The 14,008-nt window shown below is 39.1% G+C and overlaps 1 protein-coding gene across 1 annotated transcript in view; it reads right to left on the bottom strand.

The window, feature by feature from the left end:
- Positions 1–14,008, bottom strand: part of LOC101480143 (pleckstrin homology domain-containing family A member 7) — a 142,208-nt gene that overhangs the window by 22,587 nt on the left and 105,613 nt on the right. The window contains exons 8-9 of the mRNA XM_076886099.1: positions 11,627–11,727; positions 774–895 (exon numbers count right to left, since the gene is read on the bottom strand). Coding sequence (XP_076742214.1) covers positions 774–895; positions 11,627–11,727 — 223 coding nt within the window. The remainder of the gene's footprint in view (positions 1–773; positions 896–11,626; positions 11,728–14,008) is intronic.

Here is a 14,008-nt window from a genome sequence, read left to right as displayed (position 1 = left end):
TAAAGAGGTGTTCAGACAAGCCCAGGTGATACTGTCCCCGTCAATGGCTCACATCTAAACATATCAGAATGAATTACAGTAGCACTACAGTGAGTTGTTTCTCCTCATTACTGTGGACTGTGCTAAATATAGTGTTGCTAGCTGTGCATTCCATCCATTTGCAATGAAAATAATTTTTTTGCATACTGCAGATGAAAGCCTTTAAAAAGTACTTTAAGCATGCAGTCACAGTACTTTTAGTTTAGCTTCTAAAAACACTGGAAATGGGTGAAAAAGAGGTTAAAGAAATTCCCATCTGGAAGCTGTCTTCAGCTACGTTTCCCTTCTGTTATTCACAAACAACTAGTGTAGTCTTGTGGGACTGCCCCCAGAGTAAAATACAAGATAATGAAAATAAAGAGGTGCCAGCAGCGGGTATCTGAGGTTGCTTGTGAATGATGGACTTATTTGATCTCTGCCCCTCGTAAACATATTAATAATTCATGAAGGAAGCTGCTGTTTGTTAAAAAAAAAAAAAAAAAGCACCCACATCAGCAATCAGAATGTATTTTTTGAATGATACTAATATTACAAACAAATTCATCATATTTTGGAGAAGCAGGAGTGGAGCAGGACATTTTTTAAATTATTCTGTGAATCTTTAAGTATGATAAAAGACAACAGTGCAAAAACAGCATGTCTCAAATTGCGAATGACAACATTCCTATTTAAACTATAGGACTGTATTCATCTGGGAAAAGAAAAAAAATGAGATGAATAATGTTAATAATGACCTGATCATTGCATCGCTGTGGTTCTGCATCAGCGTGGCCTGGTTCATGGCCCTAAGCCAGGTGTTCATGTCTTCTTGGGTGTCGGCACTGAAGTAATAGGTTCGCATCCCAGTGTGCTCCGCCTGCGAGCCAATCACAGAGGTCTGCTTGTAAATGTACGAGCGCATACCAGTGTGGCTAGCCTGTAGGAAGAGAAAGGAGGCTGGGTCAAGTAGTGGTCAGAGGGGCACAGACATTACTTGAGAGACAGAGCGCCAGATGGGTTTCAAGTCCGAGAGACAGGGGGATATCATGCTGTCCAACAAGAGAAACAACATCAAGGGCAACATAAGCACTGACCAGTACAGAAAGAGCGAATGAAGGAAATCACACAGCAGAAATACAGAGACAATAACGCCAGCCAGTTACAACCCACAAAGGCACAACCTTCAAGCAATGAGAGGAAAGATACTGTGCTATGATGGAACACAAAAAAAACAAAAAGTTAGTGTCAGGGCAAAGATCCCTAACCCCAAATTTTCTTCATGAACCTGTCCCCATTTGAACCTTTTTTTTCTTCCTATTTCCTTTTCCACAACAGTAAAAATACAACAGCTTTTATAAGGTGCTTGACAAGACAGGTCCATAAATCACAGTGTTCTGCAAAGAAAAAGCAGTTGTCTACGGAGTTATTATATTTAGCACTGACAAATTTAAAATGAATATATCTTTATATACCTTTAAAATTTAAAAGGATATTAGTTCACATTCACTTAATTATTAGATTAGATTAATGTAGCTTCAGTCTAAAGACCAAACAGTGAAGTCTGCAGCTGTTCAAATGTAGGTGAGCATTTAACAGCTAGAGAGTTTGATATTTCTCTCAAAAATTACACAGGACAGAAATAGAACCAAAGGTGAATGAATAATTGGACTCGTTAAAAAAAAAAAAGCAGCTAAACGCACAGCTGTAAGCATGAGTGCTGCTCCGTGCCTCAACCTACACTATAGTAACTCCAAACTTGGTGATATCTCAGCTTGCTCCACTTCCCCAAATAGCCCTAAAATCATTTAATGCATCTCTAAATAATTTGTCTGCAGATATCGCCTACATTTCCCCTTTACTGCGCCCTAGAAAACACATGCAGAATAGTTATGTTCAGCAGGTCTATCTGTTTGTGTAGGAGGAGACAGCAGTAATACCAGCACTACCACAGTAAGTGCATAAAAGGGAGGATTTTTTTTTTTAGTCAAAGTAAAAATGATTTTTTTTTCTTTACTCAAAAATCAACATGTTCTTGGCTGCACTGCACTGAGGTCTACTGAGAATACCATCAGAATGGAAGTTAGCATCTCTGCCTCTCCTGCCAAATCCCAAAGTTTTGCTGAACTATGAAACCCAAGGAAAGACTAGAAATGCTTAAGCCAAGTACTGTTTGATAATTCATCTATAATACACACTCACAGGATATTTTTGCTAAATAACTAAACATTATGTCACTGATACTGTAATTTGCCAGCAATCGTCAGCAATGGGATAATATAGCATCAAAGAAGCAGACCGGCCTTAAATTCAATGAACAGTGTATCAGTAAGGCAGTTTTTAATTAAAGAAGTCTAAGTGTTTAGTATGCTCAATAAAGATCTCTGTGTAAATGTGGGGTTATTAGAGCTCCTTTTAAGTGAGCTGCACTCCATTGAGCACAGCTCTATAAATGTCCTACTTTTCCCTTTCCTTCCTGCAGTGTTTCAGTAGTTGGGACTGGAAGACAAATGAGAGCACCCACTCAACAACAGATGCATTTTAATTTAAAGTAATTAGCCAGTCCTCCCTGTCCCAATCCACTGTCTGAATAATGAAGGCAGGATAGAGCAGTGTGTACGGTGTGTTGCTGTGGGATCCACAGAATTTCTCAGAGATTTTCTTACTCTGTTTATAATGTGATAAAATGAATGTAATCCTTGCATTCTTGTATTACAGCGTGACAGTCGGGAACACACAAAGCATCGCTCCCACGCTGGCTGTTTAATGTACACACTTAACACGCTCATGAATAAAACAGACTGTCAGTCCTGCTGTTATATCCCTGTTAATATAAACTCTAAATAAACCCTGGCAAACAGACGCACACAAACAGACGCACAACATGTGAACTCACCTCCCCTCTGCACTCCAGCTTAAACAAGCTCATTTCGGCGGCTGCAGCGAAGCACGACAAAAATAACTTGGAATATAATTCTAGTCACTATGCTAAAGTGTGGGCTTGACCCTGATGCTGCTACATATTTGAAGATCGGGGAGGTAACCGCATTCCACACCTGATGCACACAGGAATCAATAACCTGGCAGCTAAGCAAACACTTTCATGAGCTTTAGGCAAATGGAAACAAGGGAGGGGTATGGATGGGCTACGCATTGAGGAAACCTTATTTGGACTGTATGGAGGTGAGAGGCTGATAATGCCCTCATCATGAAGGTTACAGATTATGGTTGCTGAGCTAATACATATTATCCTTTGACATATGGGATGATCAATTAAGTAAAACATGTGATAGATGATTTTGTGGGTGACTTTTTCTCATTGTGACAAGGACTAAAAAAAAAAAGTACTATTTTCCGCACTATAAGGCGCACTTAAAATCCTTTAATTAATCCTTTAAAAATCGACCGTGCACGTTATAATTCGGTGCACCTTATGTATGAATTCTGGTTGTGCTTACTGACCTCGAACGGATTTTATGTTGTACACGGCACTCAAAAGTCTGTCAAAAATGCTTTAGTATGACTTTGGCAAGCTATGAAGCCGCACTGCTTGATGGATTGTCGGAGCAGTAAGGCTACCGTAGTCAGGAGCCTCGCGGAATAATCCGGTTTCAAATTCTGTTTCAGGTCCCTAAGTCAAACGAACACTGCGGCGTCACTGAGAGTTAAAAACTGTCTAAATTCTTTCATCTTTAATAAAATGATCAGTGTTGCTGCTTTACCAGGTGTAACAATTAAGTTTAACATCCAGGTATCCATGAAAACAGGATTTATTAAATTTAACCGAGTTAGAAGTTAGCAGGAAGTTAGCGCACTAGTTTCCACCTAAACATGATATAGAATCAGAATCAGAATCAGAATACTTTATTCATCCCGAGGGAAATTAGGGGTTCTGACTGAGAGATTTCTTAAAAGATTAAAACGTACAGCTCTGCTGTCACTTCCAACATAAATGAAGACGGGAAACTAAACAGCAGTGATGTTTGTAGGGTTATTGAAGTTGGGCTAGCTGGTACATAATGATGTGATACGTGATCACTAGCGACACAGCTATGTTAGCATAACATAAACTGAAGCTGGAGGATGAACGCTAACTTTTATCCACTCAATAAAAGTTAACGTGAGGGTTCCCGATGGTTAGGGACAAATGCAATCGCATGGCAGGATGCTGTAAATGGACCAAACTTCAGTCAGGAGAACAACTGAGATAATCCATCCACGATACGAGGTTATTAATTAAAGTACTGCAACAACATTGGAATAGAGCAGCTGCAAGAGAATTCAACATTAATGAATCAATGGTACGGAAGTGGAGGAAGCAAGAAGAATGAGTTGAGTAACGTTTGACTTATCTGACTGTTTTGTTTCGCTTAATGCGCCTTATAATCTGGTGCGCCTTATGTATGAAAACAGACCCGTTCATCAGCAGTGCACCTTATAATATGGTGCGCCTTATGGTCCAAAAAATACTATGATTTCCCCAGACTGGATCATCTAGGACAGCTATCGTGTCCTATCATAACAAGACTCAAAAGTCTCAAAAAGCTAAAATAAAAAATAATATTATCCATTACTCTTTGAATGGTAATGTTTTTGTATGTCACTGACATTTCTGAGATCAAATAGTATATCAACGAATGGAAAAATAATCAGATTTACCAATAAAGAAACCCTAGCTCATCTTTAGTAATCTCCTTGTAACTAGTACAAACATCTCAGACCATAGTGTAAAACAGTAAACTGTACAAAACAATATAAATGTGCTATATCCAAGCATTTGCATTCAGTACAGCTGATCTATATGTAAAGAAACAATTAAAAGATGCAGACTACAAAAAGAATCCTGCCACCCTTTCACCACAGGTCACATCATTCATTTAAAATGTGCCATCAAAATTTTTCATGTCTCTACTCATTAAAAAATAAAAAGCACACCAGATTGAAAATATTTTTCTTTTAAGGTCATTGTGTGTCTCTTCACAGCTTCTAGTGCTCCAACTATTTTTAGATTGCTCCTTGGAAGTGTGGCTGTGACCACTTGAACTCATGAATCCGAAATGGCTGCTAGATTTCCTCTATTCAACAAAAGGGGTGGAGAGGCTCATGGTGCCAACTATGGAGAGTAACTATATAGTGTATTGGTTCAGCCAAAAGGATTTTGCCTTTTCAGTATGACGGGACACTTTGTTTGATGAACCTTCATATTCCTCAGGGCATTACAGTAACTACACACGACTCAACAAAGAAGTGGTGGAAGGTGGGAGAAAAAAAAAAGAAGAGCATGCTTCTGTTCACATTTCTACCCTGGCCTCTGGATCTTACCTTAGCAGGGCCTCAGGTCCGACTACATTTGATATTCTTGGCATAAAAGTAAAAGTCCCTTTAACACAGAAGTCAATGTTTTCTCTCTGCATAAGGTTCATGTCCAAAGTGAAACTGAAAATGTGTATCTGCAAGTGGTTTAAACAACACTTTAACAAAGTGATCCAAACTTAGCAGGAGTCCTGGAAGTGGCCCAGACAAATTTTAATCAAGCAATGTTTTTGCTTTTATCAAGCTTTTTATAACATTTCAAATTAGGTTTGCTTGTTTTAAAGATGCCTTTGCACTTGTTTGCTGCGGTGTTTGGTTAAAAAAATATGTAGGTTTGCCATGATGTTACCCAGAAAAAAACCACAGATGTAAACTGTGAAGGGCTCAGCTGGCCTTTCACTGTCAGGACTGGAGATGTGTTAAGGCATTTCAGGGGCCAGGAAACAGTCAGGGAAACTACTTAACAACTACTCATCATAAATGTGAACTCTAGATATGTCCAAAGAACATGCTAAATATCTTGATGAAAGCAACACAGCATCCTCAGGAAGCAGCTGTCAAAACACGCCTGTTCACTCACCGTCAGCACTCTGACAGATGGCCTCTTACAGCTACAATGGGACAGGCTGCTTGATGAGAGAGAGGGGGCTGTGCTACTAGTCAGATGTTTAGCCACGTGCAGGAATGCAGAGAGCACAGATGCAGACCAGAGGTTTAGGCACACATTTGTATGGCACTATGTTGGAGAAAGCAAATTCAGACTCTAACATAAATGATAGAAACTAAAAAGGTTTAATTTTGTGGATCCTCTGCGCACAACTTCTACCTGACCGTACACATTTAAAAGGAGAGAGAACTCCCGTCTCAAATTGCCAGCCTCAAATTTTTCCTCATTTATTGATACATCAGTACTGATGACAAATAATGACACAATGCAACACACATCCCCAGCAGTCTAAATTAACACTGGGAGTCTCTGGCTTTAACGGGAATGCTGAGTGGGTCATTCAGCACTGAGAGCATGACCGATACGCCTACACACCGAGTTCATACACAGCTCAGCCTCTTTTTCCTCTCTGTTGTTTGTGTCTGTGTGAGAGTTGGTTTCAGTTTAGGGTGTTTCTGGCAATTTGTTTCCTTCACTATGTTGTTCAATTGTGCTTTATTAATTTTTTTAAAAATTAAATAAATAAAGCACCATTTTCTCACTACTTGTTTCTGCTTCCAATTCACAGCCACCAATAGCTGCTATCACTTCCTTCCTCTCCATATCTTATCCATTCCTTTCCTCTCTTTATTATAGTTTCCAGTTTGAAACATTTCCTATCCCTTCCTGTTTTCTCTCTCCTTCAGCTTGAAAATATCACTTACCACTTGCACTAACATAAGCTTACAATAGTGCCTGCCCCATTCCTGTGGACAGCCCTCACAAAAAAACAAAAACAAACAAACCCCAAAAGCACGCACACATGCACCCTCTCTTTGTCTCTCTCTGGCACTATTTAGAGAGTCATTGTGCTCATAAAGATAAGCCTCAGCATCAGCCAGAGCACCACAAAGCTCCTGATAAGGCACATTCTGCAAAACTTGCTACAGCAGAAATTGAATCTACACAAAAAAAAAAAAATCCAAATGAAAAAACAAGAACTTGTGGTGGCTCAGAAATGTCACTGTTTCTGCAAGCAGCATGCCAAATTATTACATTATTCTTTACTTTAAAGATTCCCTAAACAGCAGCTGTTTTAAAGAGAAGAGAGAGAAAAATGTAACGTTTAGGTGACTGAGGGGTTACATAAACTGCATCTAAAGCAAGAGATTTCTTGCAGCTTTTTAAAATGACTTTTTCCGCGCTTTCTCACTGGAACAGCAACTTGAGGTGACATGACTTCCAAATAAAGCTTTTCTCCTTGCTATCAAAAAAGATTGCATGCTGGTACAGTCGATGTAACAGATGGGGCAGAAAGCAAGAAGGGCGCAAAGATGAATGATAAGCTCAAAACCAGATAAGGCAAATACAAAGATTCACACTGCGATAAGAAGTAGGCGAAAGTGAAACAGGAAAAACAACAGAGGGGAATTTAAATAAGAGAACACTGATGGAAAAAAAATGAAAAAGACAACAACAACTTCAGCCAAAAGAAGATGTTACTACCAAGACATGCATCAGAAATCAAAAGAATATACAAGGTTGCTGTATATTCTGTCCAGTCTGAATCAAAAGGCCACACCAAAGGCAGACAACATGGATATATAAGGCTTACATCTGGCAAAGTGAGAGAACATGAGAGCATAGAGTACCTATTTATGGGAGGACTGTCACTGGATGGTGCGACACTCTCAGGGCGGGAGGGAAGTCCCAGTCAGGCAGCCAGCCAATGGGAACAAGAGAGGGAAGAGCATTCAGTGAATAGGGGAAGGAGGGTAAAGTAGGGTGGGAACTTGTCGTGGGAACCCGAAGGCACAATTTGTGCAGTCCCAATGGGTATACGTTGATTTAGTAGTCAGCACCGTAGTAGTTCAAAAACTGTAGTCCAAATCAAATACCCACCATTATCTAGCACAGGAAGGTAGCGGTCTTCTTTTTGCTTTAAAGTTGTTGTTTTGATGTTGTGATGCATGCAGTGTTTAATGAAGTGGGGCACTCTGCATATGACCGCACATACTAACAGTGGTGCTAAAGACCAACTTATTACCAGGTTGAGTATCAGTGCTTCGGTTTAACCTCATCAGCATCCAGAACAAGTTATGTGCATAGTTCAATGTTTTCAAAAGGGTGAATAACTGTATATACGCCAGAGTGACGTCACACTGTACCTGGGGTGCACTTCCACATCACTGCATCAAGGAACTATTGGAAATCATCACTAGAATATTATAAGCCGATTTAAGGTTGCTGAAAACATCATGAATAAATAAAAAAGCAGGAGAACTTCACGGCTTCCTTTAGGGTTTCCAGATCACGGTAAAAATATTTCATCTGTGAGCCAAACTGATAAGGGAGTTTTAAGACCAATATCAGGACAGATATTTGGTGTTTAAAAGGACGACATATAAGCCAATATTTTTGTTCATTTTAGACAGTAGGTTGTAAGTAAGTAGTATCAAGTAATATTTTATTTCAAGGCAACCAGAAAATAATCCCGAGAAAGCATCGAACCACAAACTTAACACATTTTCATGTAAATCCATATTAGCTACCTATCTTAATCGTTTCTGGTGATTAAGAACCCTGCAATGTACTTTATATGCTTTTTGTTTTTGCTCACTACGGACTTCTTGGTTTTAAATATATTATTATTGATTATTATTTAACTATATAATTATTACTCTGTACCTTTCACTGTTTGAGAGGCAAAGTGTGAAATGGTTACGGTATCACTGATGTCAACAGACAGACACAAGAGCCTGTTTTATTAAAAATATTCACTTTGGCATCTAAAATCTAGGTTTGCTGAAATAACTGTCACGGGGAAGCAAATTATATGTTCTACAGAATCCTAAATTCTGATAATAACGTCAGAATGAGCAACGGTGCATTACAATTAGCAAGTGTCCCTGAGAAACTGTTTTTTCACACCTTATGGCATGTCTAAAAAATTTAAATTGCAGAGAAACAAAATGACTAAATGGCTCCTGATATGTATTTTTAACATCTAACTTATGCACTGATTCAGTTTGTCAAGAAAATATTGTAAAGATGGAGAAAAAGTTACAGTAAAATGTGGTTTTACTGGGTTTATCCCCCCACTACACCACCTGTTGGTTAAGGTGAGACAGGGTATGTTTGGATTCCTCCAAAACGACTGACTACAGTGAATGCCTTCGGATAAATAACAGGTGACTTGTTCTGCCCACTGCCTACTGGACGGGCAGTGGAGCACTTTGTCTTACATCTGTTTGGGCTCTTCTATCACAAGGACAAATGCAGAAAATCTTTCCTCAGTGTATTATATTTAGGTTTGGATCTACTGAACTCTTCTCTTGTTTCCATTTTCTGTTTTTATTGATTTCTTTTTGTGTAACCTTTTACATTTTGGGACTATTTTGTTTTGTGATATTGTATTTATTTTTATCAGGCTATGTTGTTTTTAATGTTTTTAAGCTGCAGTGCTATAGTAAATTCCAGTACAGTAAACTTTTGGGATAAAGTATCGTAAACATCTTTATTCATCTAGTCTGTCAGAGCTTTAGCATGTGCAATGCAATCATACGTTTTATGAATCTATTCGTTAAATAAAAAATAAAAAATAAAACAAAAATGTTGATTCAAACTTTGCAGTCTTGTTTCCGAGTTCATCTCCATGTGCGCCTAACGTTGCTTCCAGAAATGCCATTTTTAGATTGTTCCTGGGATGTCCTGCTCTGAACATCTGAGCTTGAAAATCTGCAATGTAGGCTCCTCTACTTTGTCAGAATGAAATTTAACTTCAACTTTATTTGGAGAAAGAGGGCACAGGTGCAGGGAGCCAAATCTAGCAAACGATGCAGGTGGTCAGCAAAGACTGTGTTGAAAAAGCTAAAAAACTCCCATGGTTTTAGGCACTGCTGTGAAACAGCGCACAACAGTGTGTGGCATCATTTCAGCAGCAAACATCCTCCCTCGGTCTTTGCAGAGCTCGGCACTGACAGTCTGACCCTAGGGGATAAATTCATGGTGCGCAACCTCTTGAATGTGCGAGAAAGCAAAACGTCTGCGCTTATACACAGCCTCTGGGCTTGGACACTGTGGTGCTTTCCAGAGAAAACCTCCTGTTTGGTCTCCAACTCTTTTCAACTGCAATGGTCCTTCATTTGAGCTGCATCTGTTTCATTCATTTGACAGAGAAAATTATGTTTGATCTCCACACAAGTTCAAGATCATCGTGTAAAAAAAGCCAAAATAAAACAAAAAAACCTTCAGAGCATCTTCATACTGCAGCCAAACCGGAAGAGATGCAGATTTACTCAAAGAGGAAAGACGAAATCTGCCAAATTTAAATCATGCATGATTTATTTAATTTTATTTTTATTTATTTTTTTTTTTTTTGGGGGGGGGGGGGGGGGTAAATTACATTCAGTAGGATTCAATCCAGCTGTCAATTCAACTAGAAGGTGCTTAACTTCAGTCCAGTTTACAAATTATAAAATGGACCATTAGCCACCTCAATGACTATATTTCCGCTAAAGAACAATTTATGGATCTTTTGCTAATCTCTGGTCACAGGAATGTGTCTTTAACAGACAAGAAAACATGTTCCTTCCCAGAATAAACCAAAAGTTCAATTAACCATGTTCACAAAAAGCAAATAAAAACCCTGTGCATATACTGTATCTTCTTGCAAATGTGCGGAAATCCCTCCTGCAGTATAGGACAGTGCGTGCTGTACAGTAATCCAGCCTCTTAATTTTACACATGTTGGGTTTAACTCAGAAACTTGTGCCTTGGGGAACAGAAAAGCTTCATGCCATTCCAGACATGCTTGTCTGTCTCAATAAAGACAGACAATCAGTGGTAATAGACATTACTACAACAGCTGGCAAGTGCTGCACAATGAAGCTGAGTGGTGGCTTCACTAGCAGGTTATTACTGTAGGAAGATAACAGTCTGTGAAAGAGACAGAATTGTATTTCATTTTCATTTCATTTCAATTTGAGAAGGTCATGATTTAAAATCTAATAAACATTTTAACTGTACACAAATTTAAACTCTGACTTTCTGTTTTCAACCCAAAGACGTGTTACTGCTATGAAGTTTACAATCAGACAAAAAAAACAGTGTCTGCACACATAGATCACAAACATATGAATAAATATGTTTATAAAGTTATGTTGTATGTTTTCATACAGCAGGTGTTACACAGGCCTTCTGCAGTAAAGCAGTTTTTGTGTTGTTATTTCAAACTGCTCTCGGTGATGATATAGACCACTTCTTGGAAAGTGCTTTAAATAGCAGGGGTTGTTTTATCTCAAGTGGCTCCTGTGGGAATAAAACCCATTATCTATGTCTTCTAAAGCTGGAATACCTTATACATGATGCCTCTTTCAATTTGTGGCCATGTTTAACACTGTCACGGCAGAGCTGAAAAAATATTACAGTCTAATAAATTTATCTTCCCGACACACCTTAAATTTTAATGTTCAGATGGTTCTGGTGGTTTAATTGGCTAACAGGACATCAGTATATGAGAAACACCCAGAGGGAATCATTCCAAGTTTTGTTTTTAACCAAGAACCAAGAAAAAGTGCAACTATAAGACAGAAAAAAGATAAACATCAATCAAAATCGGATAAAAACTCTGTATAACAAAAAGAGGCGTACCTTAAAGGCATACTTGCGGTTGATGTGATCCTCAAGTCCCACTGGTGAAATGACATAGCTGGGCAGAGGAATACTGCCCAGGACTGACTCCTCTCTGCTGTCTGGAGATAGAGCGAGAAAGAGAGAGAGAAGAACGAGAGAGGGGAGGTCAGCGGGGTAAGGTGGAGGGGGAAAAAAGACAGGCAAGAGATATAGAGGACAGGAAGGAGCGACAGAATAAATATCACTCATCAGCCCACTAATTTCCTCACTGCCAGCCACCAGTATCACAACACTGACAAACACGAACTCGTATGACATCACTCATACCACAGTGTATGCCAAACAGTAAATGACCACTCTGGCATGCCAGTGTCACAGAGTTAAAGCTCCTCTGCTCCAGCTGGCAGCCGGCCGCCTGTCCTCAGCCTCTGCCCCGTCCAGTTTACACGTTGAGATCACAGTCAGCACATGCACATGCACACACACACACACAGATCTGTCCTTTGTAAGAACCATCACTGATGCAATACGGTCTTCAACTTTTACCCTTCAAAGAAAAAAAAAAGTCTCCAAAAACACTTCGCAGTGTTTTATAAACAAAAATTCATCACATATTTGTTTTCCACTGAATATTGTAATAGCATGCTAGAATGTGTATGGTAAGGACAGTGTCTCCATGTGCGACGATTACCACATCGTAAAATTTAGCAATAGCATGAAAATGTGTGCGTGTGCATGCAGCACCTGCGTATGTGGGCGGTTTGGCAGAGAGGTGATAAGACGGCGCTGTAGCTAAAGGAGTAATTGGTTAAAAATAATTCAAGGACCTTTGAAGGGGACATTCCCTAAATGGTGGGCAAGATAGTGGGGTCTTTTTTATCTGCTCTGCCACGTCTGTCTCACACACTTTGCGGGGTATGACATACAGTGTACAGCCCCTTGAGTCAAATTTGAGTTGCGATATTGGGCTTTAAAAATAAAACTGACTTGACTGAAAACAGACCACAGAAGACATATGAGGGGAAAAAAGAGGAAGAAACAAAGGGGCCTCGTTCATCAATGATCCCTGCACACAGTCACAGTCATTTGTGAAAACAGCGCGTACAAATATTATCTTGTGTGTGAGTGTGCATAAATTTCGAAGCTCTCAGCACCATGCGTGTGTAGATTGCTCCCATGAAGGACTACTTACAAAATGCAAACGCCGCTCACACAATAAAACTGCTGGAAACGCAAAAGCACAATACCAACTAAATAATCATCTCTAATCTGAGAACTTTATTGGAGAGCACATTTTTAGTGACAGCAAAGCCCTCCAGAGACTGATGTGCAATCACTAGATTCAGTTTGCTGCAGCCAGTCTTTCATCCCAAGTGCCATCAGCTTACTCCAATATTAAAGAAGGACAAAGGCCATGCAGGTGCAAACATAAGACTTACTGATTCTGGATTTTCTGCACTCTCAGATGGGTCTGAATAAAATTGTGCATTTCAGTCTAGTAAGAGTTGTTCATAGGTTGTTCCCACAAATACCACTATTTTCTTTTCTTTTCATGTAAGCAGCAACAAGTCTATTAAAGTAAAGTCGGCTTCCATAGATGGGTAAGGGTTAAAAATACTGAGAAGTTTTAATATTTTATTTTATTCTAATTATAATCTGAATTTCTAGAACTCAGTTTGGCATTTTCAAATTCTTGTTTTCCCATAACCATCGGATCAAAACCCAGAAAGAAAATGACAAAGAAAAGATGTGAGAATCATTTTCAGCAACTGCTAATTCATTTTTATATATGCATTTAATTGCGTAATGTTGTTTTAAGGAGTCAGTATTTTCATGCAAATATAATGTTGGTATTAAAAAAAACTTACTGTAAAAGCTCTGACATTTATCATCAAAACAAGAAAAGTCCTAATAAAAAACAAAGATAGCAAAGCCGTATTTGACTGTTTGGGTAGGAAAGGGAGGAGATAAGTCGTGTTGAAGAGAGAGATCAAGTGTGCTCATGCTGGGAGGAGAAACCTTTGAACTGAGCGAGAAGACAGAAAAAAGGGAAAAAACAAAAACAACAGAATTGATTTCACCCTCCTGTCGAGGTGAGCAGGCAGAGGAGCGTGTCCCAAATGTTTGGCTATAACCATGGAGATAAAAATGGTGTGGAGAGATAGATAGCGACAAGCAGGGAATGGTAGACCAATTGTGATGGTGTGTGTGATGTAGAGCATCGGTGTAAGCAGTGTGTACATGTTCAATGGTTGGAACCACATAACAGATATAGAGATTACTGCTCACCTAAAGTGAATTTCTGGCTGCTTTGACAGCTGCAGTTTACCGAAAACTGTCATAGTCTACTTTGATCTTTGTCCTTTAACCTTTTGCATTGATTGTGGATCTTTCCATCCT

This window comes from Maylandia zebra, linkage group LG7, assembly GCF_041146795.1.
Source record: "Maylandia zebra isolate NMK-2024a linkage group LG7, Mzebra_GT3a, whole genome shotgun sequence".
Taxonomy (NCBI): Eukaryota; Metazoa; Chordata; class Actinopteri; order Cichliformes; family Cichlidae; genus Maylandia; species Maylandia zebra.
This window is presented reverse-complemented; position numbering and strand designations above follow the sequence as displayed.